Below are 23,793 nucleotides of genomic sequence, written 5' to 3'. Positions count from 1 at the left end.
ATATAGGGCTTCCTGGCTGGCCAGCCTAGCCTGCTACAGGAGCTCCAGACTAATGAGACTCTCAAAAACCAATATGTTTGGTGGCTGAGGAATGATAGCCCCACAGGCATGCACATACTTACTTATCCATGCACCTCCTGTTCACCTGCCAAGATAACTAAGGTGGAAATATCTCATCGTAAAATGAAAGAACTAACTTTACATAGACACCAGGCTAGACTATGTATGGTCTATGGGGTCCAAAGACCAGGTTAAATTCTTGGAAAACTTTGGGCTACCAGCCAACTATTACAATTTTGTTGACTGATTTCACTGAACGAAAATTAATTTAGACAAGAACAACACACCTTCAGAGATGATAACTTCTCCCTTCATTGCCTGGTTAACTCCCACTGTTCAAGGTCATGTGACCAGAGGTCTGCCTGCTTTATGTTTACATAGAAGCCCTGTCAGTCCATTCACAGCCCAGACATATGCTTTGCACTAACAATTGACACACTGGTCTCTGACCCCTTGGAACACAGGCACTAACCACAATTTCTACAGTCCCAGCAATGCTCATAACTCTTGTAACAGAGTAAGTACTCAGTGAACTTTGGCAGTTAACTACTAAATGAAACAAACAAAAACAAACAAACAAAACTAAAGCTGTTAAAACAAAAAATGTTCCTTTCCCCAAAAGGAGAATAAAGTTTCTCTGAGTGTTTTACCCATTCCGCCCATCTCCCACATTTTCACTTGACACTTTCCAGATGATGGGGGCCAGTTCTAGATTTGTGCATGGAATCAAAGCAATGGGCAGCAGATGTGGGCCACACATACCTGGATCTGCGACAATCGCCCCTCCAATGTCTCCTTGTTCCCAAGAGTGCTCTCTGCACAAGCCAGCCTGTCTTGCACATCCTTTACCCGAGACCACATGCTCTGCATGGCTTCTTCCAGGGCCTCGTGCTCCTGCAGGGCCAGCTGACAGCCACGCAGCCTCTCCTTGGTTACTCTGAGAAGGTTCTGATAGCTGGTAAGGAGCTGGGTGCTTCGGCGGCCTCCCTTCCCTGCACCGTGGCTTTCTTCGCTGAAAAGCTGCCCTCTCTGGGAGAGCTTGTCAAGGGACTCTCTGGAGAAACACAAATTCTTTTTTTAGTTCCAGGATTCTGGATCCAGGGGAATTAAGAATGACTGTTGACATTGGATCAGAAACCAGACAAGAGCTCATGGCTGATACAACTTTCACATTAAGATGCTGGGGACCACACTGTCTCTTTGCCTTCTTAGCATAGTCAACACCTGTCAGGGAATATGAATCTATTTCTGCTGTATCTCCATCTACATCCCCGCGGTGGAGCCTAGATCTCTCTAGGAGTTCAGTCCAGAAAGTGGGCTCAGCTTCTCCCGAGCATCCTTCCATTTGTGTTTGATAGCCTAACTATGAAAAACTCCCATGCTCCTCTGTAGATGTTACAGTTCGAACGTGAAGTGTCCCCCATTGGCTCAAGGATTTGGACACTCAGTTCCCAGCAGCTGGTGATGTGTAAGAAGTTTGGGACCTGGAACCTTGATAGAAAGAATATGTCACTGGGGTGAGCCTTGACATCTTACAGCCTGGGTCCACTTCCCAGTCACTCTGTGTGACAGGAGGGCTGGCCTTCCCCTCTCCCTCCCACATCTCCCCACTGCACTTTTCCCACCACAATGAACTACATCTCCTTGAACATTAAGCCAGAATCAAGCCTTTCTTCTCCAAGTCTTCTCTGTGGAACGATTTGTCTCAGCAACAAAACAAGTAATTAGCATCTCTCCTTCATGACAATTCTGCTTGCCTGTTACTTTCTGAGCTGCCTCTTCACAACTCAACACAGGCATCCCATCCCTAGGCAGTATCTATGGCAATCAGAGATAGGCAGGAGATGTGTGCAGGACTCCTGTCTGTTTACTCCATGTCTTATTCCTTGAACTATTATACATGTCTATCTGCAGGCTGTGACTGTCTAGAATCTAGGGTGACTGCATCTATCTGCACTCCCAGGATGTAACACAATTGCTAGGCAGAGACAACAGAGGGGGAAGCTGCCTTCAGTTATCATGGTAGAAGCCAATGTGTTCTGTATACCTTGAACACTGAACATACTTGTACCTGAACATAGCTCACACTTTGGAGCTATGTTAATTGGGTCCAGAGGAAAGAAATTCTCAACCCCTGTTTGACTTGGTTGTAATGCACCACCACACTGACCCAAGCCACCTTTATGCTTCTTTCATATATGCACTTGCTCCTCCCAATTATCTGGGCACTTTCTATCAGCCTTTGGTAGACTGAGGCAGAAAGACAATCATCTGGAGGCCAGCCTGATCTACATAGTGAGATCCCAAAAAAACAAAGAAGTAGGTGACAGAGCATGAGAATCTGTGTGAGGAGCTTTCTGTTGCTGCTGGAAGTGGCTGCTTTGTAATGAAAGATCCAAGTGAAACACTGGAGGTCACTTAGCCCCTGGCCTTAGAATACCAGAGAGTGACACTTCAATAATTATGTGCCTATAAATGTTACAATTATTAGACAAACAATGAGGGCCAGGCCTGGTGGTATGCACACTTAAGATCCCAGTGCTGAGAGATGGGGACTGGTAGATGGTATCTCTAGGACTCAGTAGCCAGACAGCCTAGTTTACTTGAATTGTCGCAGGCTGGGGAGGGACCTCCCTAAATAATTAGGCGAATGTGTTCTGAGGAACAACAGCTAAGGTTATCTTCTGGCTGCCATATACACTCATATCCAAGCACATTTGGGGTGAGGGGATAATGAGAGGTGCAAAGAGACAATGAATTTGGTGATGGCCCACTTCCTCCTGTGCGGTTTCAGAGTAGTGACATCAGGAGATGATGTCAGCAGCCTGTGAAGAAATGGAGTCGTGAATAGAAGTCCTCTGCAGAGTACTGAGGAAAGGTGGGTGTGGCTTTGGCTATGTTACATTGTATCTAGACCCGAGTCAAGATTTGGAAAGCAAAATACAGTTTAATTTTGTAACATCTACTTTGTGCTATATTGTAAGTAATCAAGAGCAGATCTAAACTGGTAAACATAGGAGCAGGTTTAGACAAAGTAATACTCACTTTATGTAATTGGCTGTTCACAGATCTTGATCTCTGCTGGGGGCCTGGATGAAGCTCCACAGATACTATGTAATGATTTTAGTCATGCCATGAATTCTGCTGTGCATTTGTTTGCAAATATTTTCTTCAAGACAAGAGGACTGGCACATTGGACCATAAAGAGGACTCAGTGGAAACAGAGAAGGACTGTGGTTTTTACTCCTACTATGATTCCAGTGATTTGTTGGATTAAGCAAGTGGACTCTGTTTTCTGCCTCAGAGACAAACATTGCTCTTCAGAGCTCTCAGTAAGGAGCCCAAGTTCTAGGCTAAGGGGCACTCACCGGAAAGCCTTTGACCTTGCCATAGAGGCAAAATGGGAAAGTTCTAGGAGTGGAGCAAGAATGCAAAGAGCAAAACACTGCAGGTGGCAACAGTGTCAAAAGATAAGGGGACTCAACCCAAGAGAGGAGCTAGAGCAGCATTGAAGGGAGACTGCAGAAGAGGGGGGCCGAGGGAGAGCCAGACCTAGTGGCCACAGCTCTCAGGAACTAACACTATTGTAAGGTTGAGTGAGCCGGATAGGGCTGGAACCTACAATGTGTAAAGACACATGTGGGAGTTGGGGGTCCCAGCTGTATTGTTCTCAGTGTGATTTTGTAGTTTTCTTTGATTAGGTCAGCTTCTATTGGTAGTAACAAATGCAAGGTAATTCCAGAAAGGGACATGAAGTGTTGTTGTTGTTGTTGTTTTGGTGGGGGTTGAGTCTCTATGAAGCATTGGCTGTCCTGGAACTCTCTCTGTACACTACCCTGGTCTTGAACTCACAGAGATCCACCTGCCTCTGCCTCCTGAGTTGTGGTATTAAAGGCACGCACCACCCCAACCCAGCTTAAGTGTAGTATTCTTAGTAAAACCTCTAAGAGCTAATCTTAAGTTAGATAAGGGAGCAGCCTAACCTCTGGAGAAAAGGAAGAGGAAACTAGGCCCACACCTTTTACAGACTACCACGTTGTCATAAGGGACACAGCTGGGTAGTTGAGATATTCAGGAACAGAAGAAACCACTACCAACAAGTAACCAGTAAAATCAGCCAAGGACCAAGCAAGTAACTAACTAGCCCAAGGTATGTGGGCAAATAAACAATCCATTCTGTTTCTGCACCATACCTGGCAGCCAGGAGTTCTCCCAGGAACATCTCAACTTTGTGGATTTCATTTTTCTTCTCAGAAATATGGTGTTTACTCTCCCCCAGGTTTTCTGTGTTTAATCTTTCCTCCATCTCATGGATCCATAGTTTCAGTTTCCTGTGCTGGTCCTCAAAGCTAAAGAGAAGAACGACATCTTAGAAAACTCTCAATATGTCTATTACTGTCCCAACAGCTGGGGTTACTACACCCTCTTTTTTGCAGCAATTAAAGCTTTTGTAAATAGTCCGACTATCTGACTAGCAAGACAGTCTCATCCTACAGATTTCTTTTCTCCCTGGAGCATGGAGTTTCCCCTCTAGTGTCATATTCTCTTTCACCGGTGTGTGTGTGTGTGTGTGTGTGTGTGTGTGTAGATGAGAGTGTGCATGTGCTTGTGCCTGTGTGTATGTGTAACTGATTGGAATCTCAATCCATGAAATTCAATAGCTGTTTTCTATCAAGATTATCCCAACAGAAGTAAATACAACGGGAAAGAAATTGGTTTTAATACCCTGAGTTAGCAGGGTCCGAAGTGGCATACAGTCAGGTCATTTGTAATTACCAGTGGATATAATTCCTTGGCTTTATTTTTTCTTACATAAGAAATTAAGCCAAAGGAGACCTTCAGAAGCAGTCATCAATTATTTCATTAGAATTAATCAGGTGCTTAAGGCAGGACAACATTCATTATAATTTCAACGCACAGTTCAAATACTATTTGTGTCTTCACATGAATTGATCCCACCAAGTGTTTGAAAAGCCCTTCTATGTGTGGTGAAACCCACATTTATTATAACAACTTACCTCCCCAGCTCCGAAACACAGTCCTGGAGAGCCTGCTTATCTTTAAGGCACTGTTTCAGGAAAGCTTGGAATTCTTCATTGGCTTTTGTGATCTGCTCCTGGATGCTGCTAACAGTCTGCTTGGGTAGATGTGCGTACAAAGTTTGTCCTTCCTGAGTCACTGCATCCAGCTTGCTCTGCCCATCACTGAGTGAATCCAGGACACCCTGGAAATCAACGTAATATAGATAGCTGCTGTTATAAGTGGGATTCTTCGTTACAATGCTGAGCTGAGACAATAAGGGGAAAACAAGGCATCGACTAGAGGGAAAAGGTTTAACAAGGCTAGGTTGAGAAGGAATCAGGAATCGTGCAGTTGGCTAAGATCAGGGCTCCTAATTGAGGCAGTGCATGGCAGGAGAGCAATTGGAATCCAGGAGAAATTGAAAACAGTATCTGGATAAGAGTAGAGTCTCAACAGCGTTCCCTTCTCAATGGTTTGCTGTCCTTAACTTCACAGTGTCCTAGCTCCAGCTGCCATCTCTGCTTGTGGTTAGTGTATCAGTTCTGTATCCAGGCAGCTGCTCTGTATTTTCCTTCTCTTGTCTACACTATACAAAGTCCAGTCCTCAGGACTGGGCCTTCCTTTGTTTGTATATACCTCTTCTTTGGAAGATCTGTCCTTGGGCTTCCACAAAACAAGGGAAACCCAGAATTAAATGCTCGTCATGTCTCCCTTGGACTCCAGAATGTTCCTCTACTTGTCACCATGTGGAATTCCACAAGTCTGAATTTACCATCACTCTTGCAAAACCAGCCCTGTGCATGAAACAATAACTCGGTTCTCAATACGGTGGTTTATTGACAGTATTTTATTATCCAGTGGGTCATATGGTTCTCGTGCACCTTAACAGAGAATTGGGACTGGTTGTTTTATGGAGTGTAGGCTGGCCTTAAACCTAAGACCCTCTTGTGTCAACACCCTGAGTGCCGGGATCACAGGCTTGCACCACTATGATGGGTCTCACTGATTTTTAAAAATAAACATTGGTTTTACAATGCATTGTGCTGCATTCAGATAAGTGTCTATGAAAACTTGGACAAAAACCTCACTTGAATCTATTTGTCTGAAAATTCATCTTTACAGTAGCCATCTTCCTAGATGCATATATTTTCCTTAGTCAATAAAACCCAAATAACCTGTAATTGCCATTATTGTTTCTAATCTGAGACACCAAGTAAAGAAGAAGAAGACACAACGTATATTTTTCCTTTAAACATCAGACAACAAACAGTTCCTAGAAGGAAGTTCCTCACTAGTGGTAGAAAATATTTTATAGTTTTGGTTCTACAAAAATTAAAATTAAGTTTCATTTTGAATGACTTTAAAGTATGACCAATGGGTTAAAAATGAAGGGGAGAGGGATCTAGACACTTTTCAGCCTACTTTTGTTTTCTCTATGACTTTTCTTGTTGCCTAATCCCTTCTGACTCAACAGCCCAACTCCATGGTGGGAAGAAGAAAAGGTGGACCAATAATAAGAAGGTTCAGGCAGAGAAACAGTCTGACTCTGCTACAAGGCAGTGGCTGTGTTTGGGATAAGGAAGGGCATCATCAGCATCACAGCATGGGTGTCAGCAACATGGCACCCATACCACCAATATGGCGTCCATATCAGTAATATAGCAGCCACAGTAGCACCACAGCATCCACAGCAGCACCACAGCATCACAGCATCCATATCAGCAACATGGTATCCACATCATCACCACAACATTCATATCAACATATCATCCACATCAGGACCACAGCATCCACATCAGCACTACAGCACCAGAGCATTCATATAATCACCATAGCATCACAGCACCCACATCAGGACCACAGCATCCACATCAGCACTACAGCACCAGAGCATTCATATAATCATCATAGCATCACAGCACCCACATCAGGACCACAGCATCCACATCAGCACTACAGCACCAGAGCATTCATATAATCATCATAGCATCACAGCACCCACATCAGGACCACAGCACCCACATCAGGACCACAGCATCACAGCATCCATATAAGGATATCAGCACCCATACCTGAAGATCGTTGAGCCTGGCTTCAAGAATTTGGCTGTCCCCAGTTAGATTAGAAGATTCTCTGGCTGCTGTTTTTGCTCCTAAAAACCATTCTTGAAATTCTTTCATAGAACCTTTTGAAAATGAAAAAAAAAATAGATAAACCCAAAATGCTGAGTGAGATCTTAGGACAATTGCAGTGAATTATTTCTCTATTCCAGTCCTTTCCTTCCTGCTCTTTAAAACACTCCAAAAATAAAACAATAATATAGAAAATATAACATGATCTGTATCCATGAATATTAATGGTGGAATGGAGAAGTTACCTCAAAGAGACTGAAAAATAATAAAGCACTAGGAATGTTTATTTCCTCTTATTTTCCTTTATTTTGGGAAAGAGTTTATAAAAATTTCAGGAGAAATGTACTCAGGAGTGTTGAAGATATGTGTGCACATGCTGTGTGTGTGCGTGTGCGTGTGCGTGTGTGTGTGTGTGCGTGCATGCACATGTATGTGGAGGCCAGAAGACTGCAGCCGCTGTTTTCCTCTGTTTCTCTCCAGCATGTTATGTTTTGTGATTGAGTCCCTCCATAAACCTGGATTTCTTATATTCGGCTAGACTATCTGTCTAGTGAGCTGCAGGGATACATCCATCTCTTCCCTTCCAGCACTAAGAAAACAGACATGTGCCACCCAAGTCAGCTTTTTACAGGGTACGGGGGATTCATACCCAGCTCCTCATGCTTGAACAGCAAGCTAATTACCCATGAGCCCCGCTCCAGCCCTGAACCACTTTCTTTACTACACTGACTTAGAAAAGATGGGCCGAGATAAGAATGATGTTCCCACATCAGAGCGGAAGACAGCTTCTCAGAAGCAGAAATGGAGAGTTGGAAGTCTCTGGACCGTATGGCTGCCACTGCTAAGACCTCTTCTAACATCCATGCATATAGCAACAAGTCATCCTAGCATGAAAGAGTGCCTAGCTATTTGGCTAGCAGTTCCTGAGCACTTGAACAGAGGTAGTTCTTCACATGAGTAAGCTCCTATATAGGAGAGCCAGATATAACTCAGAATCATTAAAATGGCTAGATTCCTGTTCTCTCACGGAGAAAGGCGGAGACATTCTCTAAAAGTCTAGAGTATCCGAACCTTTGTTACCCAAATCTCAGAGCATAAGTGAATTTGAAACATTAATCTGACTAAAAGGTTTGCTCGGATTTCTGCTGGCAGTTTCTAAGCAGCATTTGGTCCAAACCCCTTTCTCATAAACAGATGATTCAGACTAAAAGCCCTTCAGCTCACCACTGAAGTGTTTTTCCAGAGAGTCCTGTATGCTGGCCTGGGTTTGGGAGCACAGCTGGCTTGTGGCTTCATGTTTCTTTATTAGCCCAGTCATTGCGCGGCCCAGGCTCTCCAACTCCACTGAGTGGTACTTCCGGCAGAGACTGTTGAGATCTTCTTGGGTGGAGACGATATTGTTTTGTTGACTTTGAAGCTCTTTTCGTATGTCCTACGTGATGAAAGCACGCTGTGAATGTACTGTGAAGGATGCCCACCCCATTCAAAAGAAATACTGCAATTATTTCACCTGGTATGTGTTGGGAGCCCACCTTTAGCAGAAAGCGGCTAGAAAGCAGCTATTCACATGCTAGCCACGCCTCCAAGGCTTACGTCATATCCACCTGCCTACAAGGGGCGTGGCAAAAGTGTATAAATACCCCAGATTTCCCTTCATTAAAAAAAAAAGAGAGACTAGAGACTTGATCAGAACCTCTGTCTTGTCTCCATTCCTTACATCTCTTCCCCACTCTCTCTCTCTCTCTAGACTCTGACCCGAAGACCGGAGCAGCAGTTTGAAGCCAGGCAGTGGTGGCCCATGCCGTTAATCCCAGCCTTTGAAAGGCCAAGCCAAGCAGAGCGGAGCAGGCTGCCACATAGTAACTATTCAGGCATTGTTAAGTCTTTTGTTTCAAGCCAGGTAGAGCAGAGCTGGTTGCAATAGGTATAGTTTTTAAGACATAAAATTAATAATGTTGAAATCTCCTCAGTTGTGTATACTTGTAGGCTGGGTTCAAAAGCATCTTCTATATCTGGTTAGGATCTGTACCTATAAAATCTTATCACTGAGGTCACCTAAACAAGATATATACAATGACAATACCAGTTAACATCTCAGCATGGATAGAAGGAATCTCACAAGGCCTCACCCCTAGACAAAGAGCTATAGGAAGTCAATGGTTGCCAAGAGAGGAAGAATCAATCTTCTCTGGGGACAGGCTCTCATATAGCTTATCCAGTCTCAGGTGGTCAGCCCTAAACATGTGTGTATATGATCAATATGAAATGGACACAAAGTAGCTTATATGCATGCGTGTACGTGCAAACACACACACACACACCAATAATAATTATTAAAGAAGACATCATGAATTTGAGAGGAAATGGGGGACACAGACGGAGTAGGAATGGGGGAAAAGTTAGGATAGAAATGATATAACTACAACACTCAAGCAAGAATCTCAAAAATAATAAAAGAAATATTAAAAAATTGAAAAGAATTTATGTAATAGACAAAATATGTGTTTTATAGACCTGTGTGTATATTCATGTGTTATAAGTATGTATGTATATGCATATATATGGAGCTTAGAGGACAGCCACCAGGAGCTTTCCATCTTGATTCTTGAGACAAGGTCTCTCTTTTTCTGTTTGAGATAGGGTCTCTCATTGTACTGGAGCTCTCTGACATAGCTAGGCTGGCTGAGTCCCAGGGATCTACCTGTCTCTATACCCAGCACTACAATTACAAGTGTAAGTCAAATGTATTAGCTCACTTGTTTTCTTCTTTCTTTCTTTCTTTCTTTCTTTCTTTCTTTCTTTCCTTCCTTCCTTCCTTCCTTCCTTCCTTTTTTCCTTCCTTCCTTCCCTTTTTTTTCCTTCTTAAGTTATTTTAGGTCCCCAAGTTTGTCCAGCAAGCAGATAACCAACTGAGCTGTCTCCTAGTCCTGTATTGATTCTTTAATAAACCATATCAGTTCTCCTGGGTAACAAACAACTACCGGAAAGTGGTTAGAATCTAGGATGTAATCTAAGATCTCAAGCTCATTTAACAGGTTGTCATAGATTCTCAGCTATGATCCTGAGTTCAAGTTCTACATTAGAAATGACTGCAGCTCCCATTGTTCAGAGGGGCACTGTGTGTGTCTGTGTAGGGAGAGATTACAGGATATGAAAACACACCAGCAGTTGATTTAAAGCTCTATGTCCTTGTCTGTTGCACAGTATAAAATTTTGTGAAAGAGGAAAAGTGGCCAGGGCTGGAGAGATGCCTCAGTGGTTAAAAGTTCTTGCTGCTCTCGTTGGCCCAAGTAGATTCCCAAGACCTGGGTTGGGTGCCTCACAGCTACCGGTAAGTCCTGCTCCAAGCCTGCTTTGTACTCTTTAGGCAACCTGAACTCACATGTGTGTGTGTGTATGTGTGTGTGTGTGTGTGTGTGTGTGTGTGCACAGTATGTACACTTTATAAACAGTTGAATGGAATTGTCATCTGTTAACATGAAGAGAGTACAGAGGATGATTTCCTCACTTTAAAAAAGAATCACAGAGTTCTGCAGATGAGCATGTTCAAATTAAAGACAAGGATGGTTAAGCGATGAAAATCTATTTGATGTTTAAGATTAAACATTGATACAAAGTCGGGCTGGAGAGAGGGCTCAGGAGTTAAGAGCATTGACTGCTCTTCCAGAGGTCTTGAGTTCAATTCTCAGCAACCACATGGTGTCTCACAACCATCTATAATGAGATCTGATGCTGTCTTCTGGTGTGTCTGAAGACAGCTCCAGTGTACTCACATACATAAAATAAATAAATAATTCTTTAAAAAATATTGATACAAAGTCAAACAGAATTTTCATAGGCTTCACCCTTTTACAAAAAGGAATGTACATATAAACTCTATATACTATACAAATACAAATATGTATTCATACACACACATGCACACACACACACACATGCACGCACACACACACTTCTGCATAGCTGGTGGGCAGCACAGCATAGCTACAGTACTGCATAATGTCTGCTTTCTCCCTGTTGCTCACTTCTTAATGTTTGCATTCAGTTCTTTCCATGTCACTTGGTCTTCTTGTCTCATACTATGAATCGGTTAGTCTGGGTGTTAATACTTTTAATATGAATAACTGAAAGGAAATGTTATATATTTATCATAGGTGCAAAAGAGGAAAGTGAATGTAGACTTCAGACGGAAACAATGAAAGCCAGTTTTTGACCTACCTTGACTTTCTTCAGCCCTTCACAAGTCTCTGTTTGGGCACATCTGGTCAACGATTCCTCCACGCCAATTAGCCACGCTGTGATGTCCTTGACAAATCTCTCCACTTGAGTGCTCTGAGCTGTAAAATCCTTCAGGGTTCCCTTTGCTTCCTCAGTGATTTCTTTGGCGTGTTCCAGCTTCTGCTTTAAGTCTGCTTCTATAAACTAAATATAAAGCTCAATTTGGTGAAAATCTGGGAGGACGGAAAGCACACTCACTGGCTAGGAATTCTGTTTACGAGTAACTCCATCAAGAACACATTAGGCTCACCATGGAAGCCTCTCCAATACTAATAGTTTTTCCCAGGACAGAAAGCCAGGGAGTGTGGGCTGCCAACCACACTGAGTGAAGGAAAGAGTAGGAGCTAACCCTTCTCTTGGATACAGTGTGGTTTGGATGGAGGTCCCAGAGAACAGAAGATCACATCGTCAAAGAAAAGCTGGACCAAAAGTCTGCTGTTAATTCTTCATAAGGGACATGCACATGGGCCTGCCTGGATCCAACTCTGGTTGGAAGAAACCCACCCCCCACCATAGGATTTAACGGGGAAGCAATTGTATCCTGTAATATGTGCAGTCGGGCTATTTGTTTTTTTACTCCTGGGAGGAGTTATATCAGGAAAGTTGATTTGGTTTTTTGGTGGATCCTGAGTTAATAAAGGGACATATAAGTACTCTAAACCAAAAAATGGTCTTAATCCCACAACTCAAAGATCCACGCTATTTGGCAAAATCAGCATAAAGGTTTATTGTATTCTCTTTTTTTCTCCTAGCTCAGAGCAGCTGCAAGGAGCTGACAGCATCTTTTCTTCTTGCTCTGCTGTGTGCTTCTATCCCTGCTTTGCACAGCTGGATGTTCTACAGGCATGGAGTGATGGGAGGTGGGGGAGGCTTCCTGAACTGAAGACTTCCAGATGAGTGTGAGCTGCCCCTCACAGCCCCTGCTTCGTTTGTCTGTGGGTTGTTTTGTTTTTTTGTTTTTGTTTTTTCTGAGAATGCCCTCATTGCTGGGACCAACCACCCCTCTGCCTGAGACCTCCCATTCCTCCGCCAAAGGTCTCTAGATGAGCTTGAGCATAGAGTATACTCTTTCCTGCCTCCTTACTCTCTCCTTGATCAGCCCAAGGCATCTCTGGGTTCATCCCCTAGAAAGCCTTCTTAGACAAACCAGTGTCTTCACATTGTATATCCTAAGGGTGGTCTCTTCTTTCAATCATAACTTTTGGGTTGAGCCCGCATGCTAGTGGTACACACTCCCCCTCCCCCAAACCCCCACAATTGCTGCTGGGATGATGCTGGCCACCCACACAAGCCTTTACTCTTAGGCAAATACATCAGAAGTCAGCCAGCCTGCCTGGCAGGATTTAGAAACCAGAGGCTAGTGGCTGCCAGCTGCAAAAGACAAATTATGCTGCCCTCTAAGTGGTGTGCAGAAATTCTTTTCCTTATACTTGAGGACAATTAAGGCAATTAGGACAATCACCCAACCTCCTTGGGGGTGGGGGTGGGGCAGGTAGAGAGAAAGAGGAGAGATGCAGAATCATATGGTAGCTCACACCCCGAATCCTTGCTAAATTCTCCCTGTGTAATAGTCGACATTCCAAGTACATGTGACAGTAGTCACCATCCCTTTTTATTCCAGCTGTGAATAGGAATGCCATTTCCTTTGCTTAAGGTGAAATGTCCAACATTCCCATACATGCTTGCGATCAGGGCTAAGCATGGCTACTCATTTAAAGAGAAAGTCAATGACAATGGCACAAGAAGAGAAAATAAAATCCATGGACATAACCAAAAAGAAAGAAAGAAAGAAAGAAAGAAAGAAAGAAAGAAAGAAAGAAAGAAAGAAAGAAAGAAAGACAGGAGGCAAAGGTACCCAGAGATGTCAGCTAGGATCTAGTGAGACTGTCGGCCGAAGTGGTAAGCCTACCACACTGGGTTCATGTAGAGCTCAGATATTAGAGTAGCCCAGGTTTCCTGGCCAACCCAGCTCCTCACTGACCTGCCTCGTAGTTCTTGGGACTGGGACCATCTACAGGGCTATGAAGAAACATCAGTCCTTGTCCTGTCCCCAGGCCCAGTTACTAATTGAATTAACACATTATTAGTAAGATCACATATTTATTAAAGGGTTATTCTATTCTTGTCTAAACATAAAATATGCCAAGAAACAATCAGGTTGATACTGCCTCCCAAATTCAATAAGGAAAAGAAAGCTATTCTTATATTAACATTATAATGCTTGAATTATAAATGTATCATAAATATCGGTACACTGAATTCTACTGATGTTAATGTTTAACTCCTTGTATATGAAAAGACCCACGTTTGCCAGGAATCATGGTGATACACACACACACACACACACACACACACACACACACACACACACACCTCTTGTATATTGGGAGCGAGGATGTGATTGGCTATTATGTGGTATTTATTAGAAAAGTCATCTGACTTCACACTCACCTGAAGTTCTGTTGGCGTTTCTGGATTTTTCATTAGTTCTTTAAGATTGTTGATTTTGGAATGCAGTTCCTCCAATTTTAAGGCTTTGTTTTTAACTTCAGACTGTGAAAGCAAAGACACAGGGGGAAGGCATCACCAATCCAAAGACAGACTGGCTACACTTGGCCTCTCATACTGAGAGCTGTCAGGATGCCAGCATTAGGCAGTCTTTAGAAAAATCTCTCCTACTTTTTTCACAAGTGTGGAAAATGTTACCATTTAAGTCCACTCTGAATAAGAGGGGTATGTGGGAATTTCTTTCTTCCCACCCTCTTTTACTGAAAAAAAAAAAAAAAGATCCCCTGGAAAAAATGAAACGCTGACCAAAAGTGTTGAGTCAGTAAGGATGTCCACTAGGCTGTTATTTCTTCATTAGCAGTATTATTACCAGTTACTATGGCAACGTTAAAGTCTTACAGAAGCATGCTAATGCAAATGCACGTCAGGACTGCCCAGCTATAAGGGTTCTGTCAGCAGTACCCAGAAGACACACTTTAAATTAATATTTACAGGACCTTGAAGCAGAAATAATTTTGACATCTGATATGTTACCTCCCATTCTCTGCAGCAATAGTTAACATACAAAAAAGATCCCAAACCGAGAATCATTACTGAGCAAAGACACTCATAAACTGCATAGTTTTGAGTCACAAAGGAATATTTAATGAAAGAGCCCCCCTCAGCTTGAAAAACAGAACTTAGTGCTTTGTGAACACAGTTTCTAATGACCTGAGCTCAGAAAGCAATTCAATGCCAGGCCTGGTGGCCTTTTACAGAGATAGCCAGGCAGTTAGAGAACTCCTCTGCTGAGCTGCACTCATTTCAAGTATGGTGGGAAGAAAGGCCCAGCAGCAGGAAGGACAGGGCCATGCACTGGGTCGGTTCCAGCACACTGATTTACTAACTGGCATGTCACATGGTCAGCAACAGAAAGCCCATCTCAGAGAGACTCAACCTTGCCACACTGCATAAGGGCTTGAGGTGCACAGGCAGTAGTTTCTGCAGTCATCAAAAGAAGGCTGATTTGGTAACTTTCTGTCCTACTAAAAGCCACTATTACAGGCTCTACTCATGATGTCACTATCTCTGTGGAGCAGGAAGGCACAGCCTGTAGAATGACACAGCGATTCATGGCATGGCTGGGGTCTGCTGCAAATGTAACAGACATCATGAATCCAAAGGCTTAGAGCATGTTATTGTGTATGGTAAGTCTTAATAAATGATGACGTCTTTGAGACGTGCTCTTGCAATGTGACTGAGCTAGCTTCAAACTTGTAACCATCTCTCCTTCTCAGCCTCCCAAGGGCTGTGAGTATAGGTTTGGACCACTATCCAACATCTGGCAAAGATGATAAATTTTGACCATTCGTTAATTTTGTTTTCAACAGAATTTATTTAACTCTAAGTTTATTTACAATTATGGTCTTAAAAACACGTTTGCGTGTTTTGCCTGCTTGTATGTACGTGCAGTACATGCATGCCTAACGCCCATTCAGGCCAGGGAAAGTACTTGGTTCCCAAGAACTCCAGGCACAAATGGTTATGAGATGCTATGGTGGTGCTGGGGACTGAACCCAGCCCTTCTATAAGAGCTGCAGGTACTCTTAGCCACAGAGCCATCTCTCCAGGACCTACAATTATTTTTTTTTAAATATTTATTTTACTTTTTAAATGGAGTGTATATGTACATATATGTGTTTGTGTTGTGTGCACAAACATATGCATGTATGTACAGGTGTGCTTGTATGTATATTTGTGTACATACACATAATTGCAGGTGCCTGTGGAGGTCAGAAGCATTGGATCCTCCTGGAGGTACACGTTGCTATGAACTTACCAATATGGGTGCTGGGAATTGATCTTAGGTCCTCTGTAAGACCAAGGCACACTCTTACCACTAAGCCATGGTTCCAGCCATTCAACTAGTTTGCTTATTTTTAATTATATATTTATTTTGTATTTTATGGTATAAATTTTTTTGTCTGCATGTAGGTCTGTCTGCATACCATGAGCATGGATGGTTCCTGTAGAGGCCAGAAGATGGGGTCAGTTCCCCTGGAACCGTTACAGAAAAATGTGGGCTACCATGTGGATAATGGGAATTGAACCCAGGTTCTCTGGAAGGGAAGCCAAATGCTTTTAAGCAGCAAGCCAACTCTCCAGCTCACATCTTTTCTTTTTTTTTTTTTTTTTTGAAATGACGGTGTTTAATGTTGATGTATACAATTCTTCACAACTAGTTTCTATGAGCCTGACACATGACTCCAGCACCTATCACTATATGAGCTGTAAAATTAATTTTACCATCAGCAATAGCAACTAAAAAGACCTTGGAATCCTTCATTACGCCTGAATGTTTAGTCTGAGTAGTTTTCTTGAGTTCTGATACCCTTAGAATTGGAATTAGATTACAAAATCTCTCAAAAGCGATTTGAGTCAGAGATGCTAGGTAACATAGGGAGTACACAAAGTCAAACGACAGCTACTCATTTGGTTCTTTGTATGTGCCATGCAGTGGGCACCGGGCTGCAGAATAGGAATTGGCTCTTCCCTTACCAAGATGACAGTCAATTACACACCTTTTGAAATACCTCCCTAATTTTTAATATTGGCCTAATTGTCACTGAACATTTTAAAAATTGTATGCACTATATATTCACACGTGTATGTGCGTGGGCATATGTGCAGATATGTACCTGTGTGTGAAAGCCAGAGGTCAACATTGAGTATCTTCCTTGATTTCTCTCCATCTTATATAGAGAGGCAGGATCTCTCACTTATACCTAGAATTTCTTGAGCTGGCTAGTCTGACTAACCAGCATGCTCTCAGGATCCCAGGCTGACCACTGATTCTTGGAGAAAAGATTACAGGCAGACCACCATATTCACAGGCCTTTATGAGAGGCCTGGGGATTTAAGATCAGGGCCTTATGCATACACAGCAAATACTTTACCTGTCATAAACACCATGACCAAAAGCAACATGGATAGGAAAAGATCTATTTGACTTATGCTCCTATGTCAGACTCCATCAGCGAGGAAAGTGAGGGTGGGAACTCAAGCAGAAGAAGAGGTAGGAGCATGGATGAAGGAAGCTCACTGGCTTGCTCCTTTCAGCTTGCTCTTTCATACAGAGCCACCTGTCCGGGGATAGCCTCTCCTACATAAACCATCAATCAGGAAACGCTGCAGACGCTAGTCTGATAGAAGCAATTCCTCAATTGACAGTCCTGCTTCCCAGTTGACTCAGTTTGTATCAAATCACCAAAAAAACAAAACAAAACAAAACAAAACAAAAAAAAAAACTAAACTAAACTAAACAAAAAACCCTAACTTTGAATGAATTTCAAAATCAATGCTATAAATGGGATTGAAAATAGCTTAAAATAAATAAGCCAGGGCAATTTTAAAAAGGTCAGGGGCACTTTCTTACTGTAATTTCCTTCTATTTCCATAAATAAAGTATAACATGGTACCAAACATAACCACAGCCCAATGTAAGTTCTCAGTAAAAGATGTGGTTTTGTTCTGAATAAAGGAAGAACCATGGGTATAAAAAAGTTTCTACTTGGGTTTCACACAGGAAGGTACCATATTGTCAGAATAACTGGACAGCTTATGAACTTTTTCTTTTAACTACTGTTTGAAGTTCCTTGATATGGGTAGAATAAAAAATGTCCCCATATGCTTATGTATTGGAAGGCTTGGTGACCAGTTGGTGGCACTGTTTGGAAAGGTCACGGAAGCTTCCTGATGATGCCTTGCTGGGGGAAATATGTTAATGGGGCGGGTTTATACTACTCTCCGATTTCTCTGTCTACCTCCTGTGTAAAGATGAAATGTGGTCAGCCTGCCTCACACATCCTGCCCCCATGCTGCCTCTGCTATGACGGACTGCATCCTTCTCGGAACTGTGAGCCTAAATAAGCCCTTTCTCTCCAAAGCTAATTTCTGTCCACATATTTCATCACTGCAACAAGAAGGTCGCTGATACCAGCCCCAAATAAGAAAAAAAAAAAAAAACTTTTAAAATTGATGACCTAGAGCCTAATCGAGCTGTTTTAAATCAACAGCTGGAGTTAGGTGACTTTTGTCTTATTCATTTGTGTCTTTGGAGAGCAGAATGGGAAGGGGATAGGGATGTCACAAGAAGACCAACAGAGTCAACTAACCTGGACCCTTGGGCATTCCCAGAGACTGAACCACCAGCCAGAGAGCAAGCATGTCCCGGACCCAGGTCCCTCAACATGTGTAGCAGACGTGCAGCTTGATCTTTATGGGGGTTCCCCAACAACTGGAGTGTCCCATGATGGTAGATCTGGTTCCTCTAACTGAATCTCCTTGTCTAGCCTCAATGGGAGAATTCACCTAGTCCTACAGTGACTTAATGTGTCAGGGTAGGGTGATACCACAGGCGGACTCCCCTTTCCCAGAGGAGGGATGGGAGAGGAGCCACGTGAGGTGGGACTGGAAAGGAGACTGCTATCCAGATGTAAAGTGAATAAATAAATTTTAGAAATTAAAATTAATAAATTTTAAAAAAGTAGAATGGACTTAGAAATATCCATTTTTCCTCATTCTATAATATGTTATGCGCCAACCTCTATATGTACACATGGCCAGTTACCTCCAGTTCTTTCAGGAATTCTTCAGCTCTGAGACTGTTGTTTAGGTCACTGATGTTTTCAGCCAGCTGTAGGAGACACCTGTTGGACCACCCTTCAATCTCATCTTTACTTGAAAGGACATCGTCCCAGGTGGACAGGCTCAGTCTCAGCCTGTCCATGTTTTCTTCAATTCTTTCTGATACCTGGGAAAGAAAACAGGAACTGGGTCATCAAAAGATGAGGTTCTGGGACACTCACTCCCCCACAAATGCTTTCCTGATAAGACGAGTTATATCCTGACAGATGACCTTTTAAAATAATTATTGTACATTAATTAGTGTGCCTGAAATGCTAACAATCACACAGACTATGTCCATCAATGGGAGGGTTGTTTTCATTCTGAGACACTCACTTTTTGTTTGTAAGCTGCGTGACTAATGACAAAGGGTACATCAGAATGCACAGAATTGTCACGCACTACGTAAGAGTCTATGGGAATGAGGTCTCTTTGCGGTGGCCTTATATCTATTTTCTTTCTTTCTTTCTTTCTTTCTTTCTTGTTTTAACTTACTTTATGTGTATGGGTGTTTTGCCCATTTGTATGTATATGACCACATGTGTTCAGTGCCTGCAGAGGTCAGAACAGGGGACCAGATCCCCTGGGACTAAGGTTACCGATGGTTATGAGCAGCTGTGTGGTTAGGAATCAAACTTGGGCCTTCCCCAAGAGCAGCCAATGCTCTTTACCTCTGAGCTATCTCCCCAGCCCTATGTTGATTTTCAAAGCAACACTCCAAGAAGCCAGCCTTCGATACTTTGTGGGTCTTCTTTCTTGCACCCTTCTCTCTCCTCTTTTTCCACCCTTTCAACCCCCTCACACTAGATAGGAGAGGGGAAAAGGAATAGAGGGGAGAGACGAAAGGAAAGAGATCCCTGGATCTAATTTCTTTTTTTCTCATTTCTTCTTCAAGCAATACTACTATCAAACCGGAACCAATCCCAACTTCCAGGGGCCTAGCATTTTTACAACCTCCGAAGAGTCCTCAGAATTCCAAAAGCCACACAATCACAGAAACTCTCTGCAGCTGGCAAAACCATGCCTCTACTCGAGCACGACACAAATCACAATCAGCTGCTACAGACAATCAGAAGCTGCCCCATATCCCACACCTGGGATTAAAACCAAAGCACATTCTTATATTATTTCTGTTTTTTTTTTAAAACCAAAATTCCAAAATTCTCAAAAACGTCATCACAACTATATGTACTTTTATTTATAATTCTGTATCGGGATGAACATTAATTAGATTTCAGCATATCTATGACATTAAAAAAATATTTAGCATCTGGCCATGAGGCTGGTGCACACCGGTGCAAAAACTAAAAGTCATGTCTTTAAACTAATTAAACTAATTTTTATCCATAATTTGTCATGCTTGAAGTTATCAGACGGGACTCCAGAAATCTGTATGTTTTGCCAGACTAATTCATGTAGCTTTTTACTATCTCCAACTACGATGGGTGTGACCATTATTTTTCTTCACTTTGAAGTTGACTCTCAAACAGTCAAAGTGGGTTCTGTTCTTTGGTTAATCCTCTACTGGTTTGACTGAGGAACCTGTGTAAAAGCCACTCACGGACACCAGGGGGCGCTCTTACATCCAGCCACTTGTCCAGGGTGCTCTCCATGTCTGTCTTGACCAGGCTGAAATCTCCACTGTGGATTTTTTTCAGCTCGGATAACAACTGTTTGCCTTTGCTGGTAAAACTATCCAACTCTTTCTGTTTAGAATTCATTTCATTCCTGGCAGTTTCGTGCTGTGGACAAAAAATGTTTCCTTAATTAGTAAAAATAAGCCAGTGATAAGGCTTAAAAATATTTGCCTCCAAGACATGTAATTTGTTCGACTTTAGGTAGAAATGAATGATTGTATAAATATATGCATATGTATATGTGTGCATATGCATATGGTGTATACGTGTGTATACACATCTGTATATATACATGTATAAAGACATGTATTATATATATTTATGTATAATTTTCTTGAGTTAAAAGAATTTTAGAATATTAGTATTACAAAAGAGAGTTGAACTGTTAACAGGAATTATTCACATCTAAATGTACAAACAGGAACTACTGTGCATGGAATCTCTTGTAGAGTAAAATGCATGAACAAGCATACTAGACCACTTAAATAAATGCACTTGCATTTTACCTTGGAAAAAGTCCCCTTAAGGTCCTCCTGGTCCTTTATGGTAGCTCTCATCGCAACGACATTGCTGGCATCCTCCAGAACTTTACACACTGCTGACTTCAAGTTCTGATATTCTCTTATTAAGTCAATAAGTCCACAGCACTGGCCCTGGCTGCAGTGATTAAAGAAAATATCTCACTTATCACTCAGGAGAGGGATGAGTTTCCTTGGATCAGACCTAATATATCATTGCACAAATGCATTCAGAGATGGGCATGGATACCAGCCATGGCCTCCCCACTGACATCAATACTGCTATTAGTTAATACTGCTTAATTTAAATCCAGTCTGTTCTCCAATGCAGTCTTACATGCGTCACCCAAATATTTCAAGTTTTAAAATGGTTTTTAATGCTGTTTTACTCATTTGGATGTCCAAATAGATGGGAAGGTAGGGAGAAAGAAACCAATAACGTATAAAAAAAATAATGTTTCGGTAATGTGGTTAAGTTTAAAAAAAACTGTGTTAAAAGTCATGATACAAGCCATTTCAAATTTTGTTCCAAAGGCCTTTGTATGTGATGTGATGAGGTCTGAGCTCCCTCCTTTAAATGTGCACAAATGAGTATCCAAATGTCCCAGCATCCTTCACGGAAGAGAACCTCTCCATTGAGGTGCTTTACAACATTGTCAAAAGTGCGTTGACTGTGAGTGATTTATTTATTTATTCTGTTTTATTTATTCTCATGCTCTATTTAATCATTCTTCAGCTTAAACAATTAGTGACCAAGGTAATGTAAGTCCTACAATTCCCTTTTAAAAATGAAAAAAGAAGATAGTTATGTGCTCCTCTGTGTGTGTGTGTGTGTGTGTGTGTGTGTGTGTGTGTGCACATATGTGTGTGCACTCCTATGAAAGCCAGATGTCAACATTGGATATTTTCCCAATCCATTTCTAAAATATTTTTTTGGATCAGTCTCTGCCACTGAACCCAGAACTTGCTATTTCATCTAATCTGGCTGTCAAGCAAGCTTCAGTAATCCTCCTGCCTCCACCTCCCAGTGCTGAGATTGCAGCCATACTCCCTGTTTTCTGTGGATGCTGGGCTGGTTCTTTAATTCAGGTCTTCATAACTGCATAGCCAACACTTTACCCACTGAGCTATCTTCCCAGCCCTACCTTTTTACAGAATTGCTGACTACTTTAGGCTATTTCTTTTTAACAGATAACATTTAGAATGACAATTCCAATTTTCTATAAAATTATGTAGAGATTCTGTTTGGGATTATACAGTTATAAGAAAAAACTTCAACAACAATTTTAAAAAACTAACTGATTTCTGAGAGGTCGTAGAAGACCCCTTAATGTCATCTTTCTGGAGGCAGAGACAAGGGTATCTCTGTGAGTTTGAGGTCAGCCTGTCTACGGATTCAGATTCAGGACATCCAGAACTATACAGAGAAACTTTGTCTCAAACCAACCAGCCAACCAACCAACCAACCAACCAAACAAACAAAAACCTAACTAATTTCAGTAAATATTTTATTAAATAAGATACACATAGATAGCAAAAAAAAAAAAAAAAAAAAAAAAAAAAAAAAAGAATTATAGCCCTATTTTCACTCATCACCAGGCAAATACAAATTAAAAATCTGAGATACCTCTCTCTATATGGCTGTTAGAAGGTGATCAATCAATCAATCAATCACATGCATAAAACTTGATGACAGTAGTAAGAGTGAGAAACAATGTATATCTTCTGGAGATTTCACCTGCCTGGTGTAGATACTTGGTTGAGATTCCTTGTCCGTTTCTTATACATTTAAGCATATACTTACCAAGCATCTCCACTTAGGTAAAAATAAAATCAGGAATGTGAATGTCCATAGATATTCAATATGTAGTCATCTACACCGGAAATATACCATTTGACCATCAACAAGATAATATAGTTGTATTGTCTGTGGTACATCCAATATTAACACACGATGACAATATCTATTATACACAAACCCATGTAGGGTGAGAGATAAAAGGACAGGTGCACAATGGTTTAACGTTGCCAGGACAGTGCCTAGCATGAGAGAGAGAGAGAGAGAGAGAGAGAGAGAGAGAGAGAGAGAGAGAAGAAGAAGAAGAAGAAGAAGAAGAAGAAGAAGAAGAAGAAGAAGAAGAAGAAGAAGAAGAAGGAGGAGGAGGAGGAGGAAGAGGAGGAGGAGGAGGAAGAGGAGGAGGAGGAGGAGAGGGAGATACTGGGATGAGACATGAGGGGGGTTTCTATTGTTAGAACAGACACTCTGAAACTCAATAGCTGAGACCACCAAATGCATTTGCCATAGAATTCCAGAGGAAAAAAAGGGGAAACTTTACAGTAAAAATGGGCAATAAGAAATTAAAATATTAACTCAATTACAGGTAATATAACAAAAGAAGTAAAGTTTAAAATTCTAATTGTAGCACCTTACAATGGCTGGTCACAATTGCTTTTAGGAACTGTTGTTTTGATAATTTGTTTTTAAACATTAACTTCACATGTGTTGGCCATACTAAGAGAAGAACTTTAACCAATTTCTGAAGGACTAAAGTTTTGATGTTCCTAGCAGGACCTAAAATACTTACAGTGATAAAGAGCCATCTGCCTATTGACCACACGTTCAGAAAGCAACAAGCAATTTGTGCAGCATCATGAATTGAGCAGGAAACTTTGAAAGGAGAATCAAGAGGCCTCCAACTCACTTTTCATGAATGAGTCTTTTAGTGTCGTCCCAGGTCGCCTCTAAGCGGTTTATCTCCGTATCCACTTCAGGCGCAAACGCAACATCCTTCTGGGCAATTTGTTTTGCTTTGTCTTTCAGCCAGCACAGCTCATGTTCATGGGAGTTTAGTTCATCCTCGAGCTGGTTGAACACTCTCAACCTGTAAATTCAAATGCTGGTTTAGTGTCGATCTCCTGAACCCATGGACCAATCCTCCCTCCCTCTAACTCCATGATCTCAGAAAGTGCATT

At 41.9% G+C, this 23,793-nt stretch overlaps 1 protein-coding gene across 3 annotated transcripts in view; it reads right to left on the bottom strand.

Annotated features, from left to right (window-relative positions):
- Syne1 (spectrin repeat containing nuclear envelope protein 1) overlaps positions 1 to 23,793 on the bottom strand; it is a 478,529-nt gene that overhangs the window by 262,934 nt on the left and 191,802 nt on the right. For all 3 annotated transcript variants that reach the window (XM_076926749.1, XM_076926750.1, XM_076926751.1), the window contains 11 exons: positions 23,523 to 23,702; positions 20,809 to 20,959; positions 20,249 to 20,407; positions 18,610 to 18,792; positions 13,944 to 14,045; positions 11,433 to 11,636; positions 8,439 to 8,646; positions 7,155 to 7,267; positions 5,079 to 5,284; positions 4,254 to 4,409; positions 823 to 1,114 (listed from right to left, as the gene is read on the bottom strand). In XM_076926749.1, coding sequence (XP_076782864.1) covers positions 823 to 1,114; positions 4,254 to 4,409; positions 5,079 to 5,284; positions 7,155 to 7,267; positions 8,439 to 8,646; positions 11,433 to 11,636; positions 13,944 to 14,045; positions 18,610 to 18,792; positions 20,249 to 20,407; positions 20,809 to 20,959; positions 23,523 to 23,702 — 1,954 coding nt within the window. The remainder of the gene's footprint in view (positions 1 to 822; positions 1,115 to 4,253; positions 4,410 to 5,078; positions 5,285 to 7,154; positions 7,268 to 8,438; positions 8,647 to 11,432; positions 11,637 to 13,943; positions 14,046 to 18,609; positions 18,793 to 20,248; positions 20,408 to 20,808; positions 20,960 to 23,522; positions 23,703 to 23,793) is intronic.

This window comes from Arvicanthis niloticus, chromosome 28 (assembly GCF_011762505.2).
Source record: "Arvicanthis niloticus isolate mArvNil1 chromosome 28, mArvNil1.pat.X, whole genome shotgun sequence".
Classification (NCBI taxonomy): Eukaryota; Metazoa; Chordata; class Mammalia; order Rodentia; family Muridae; genus Arvicanthis; species Arvicanthis niloticus.
This window is presented reverse-complemented; position numbering and strand designations above follow the sequence as displayed.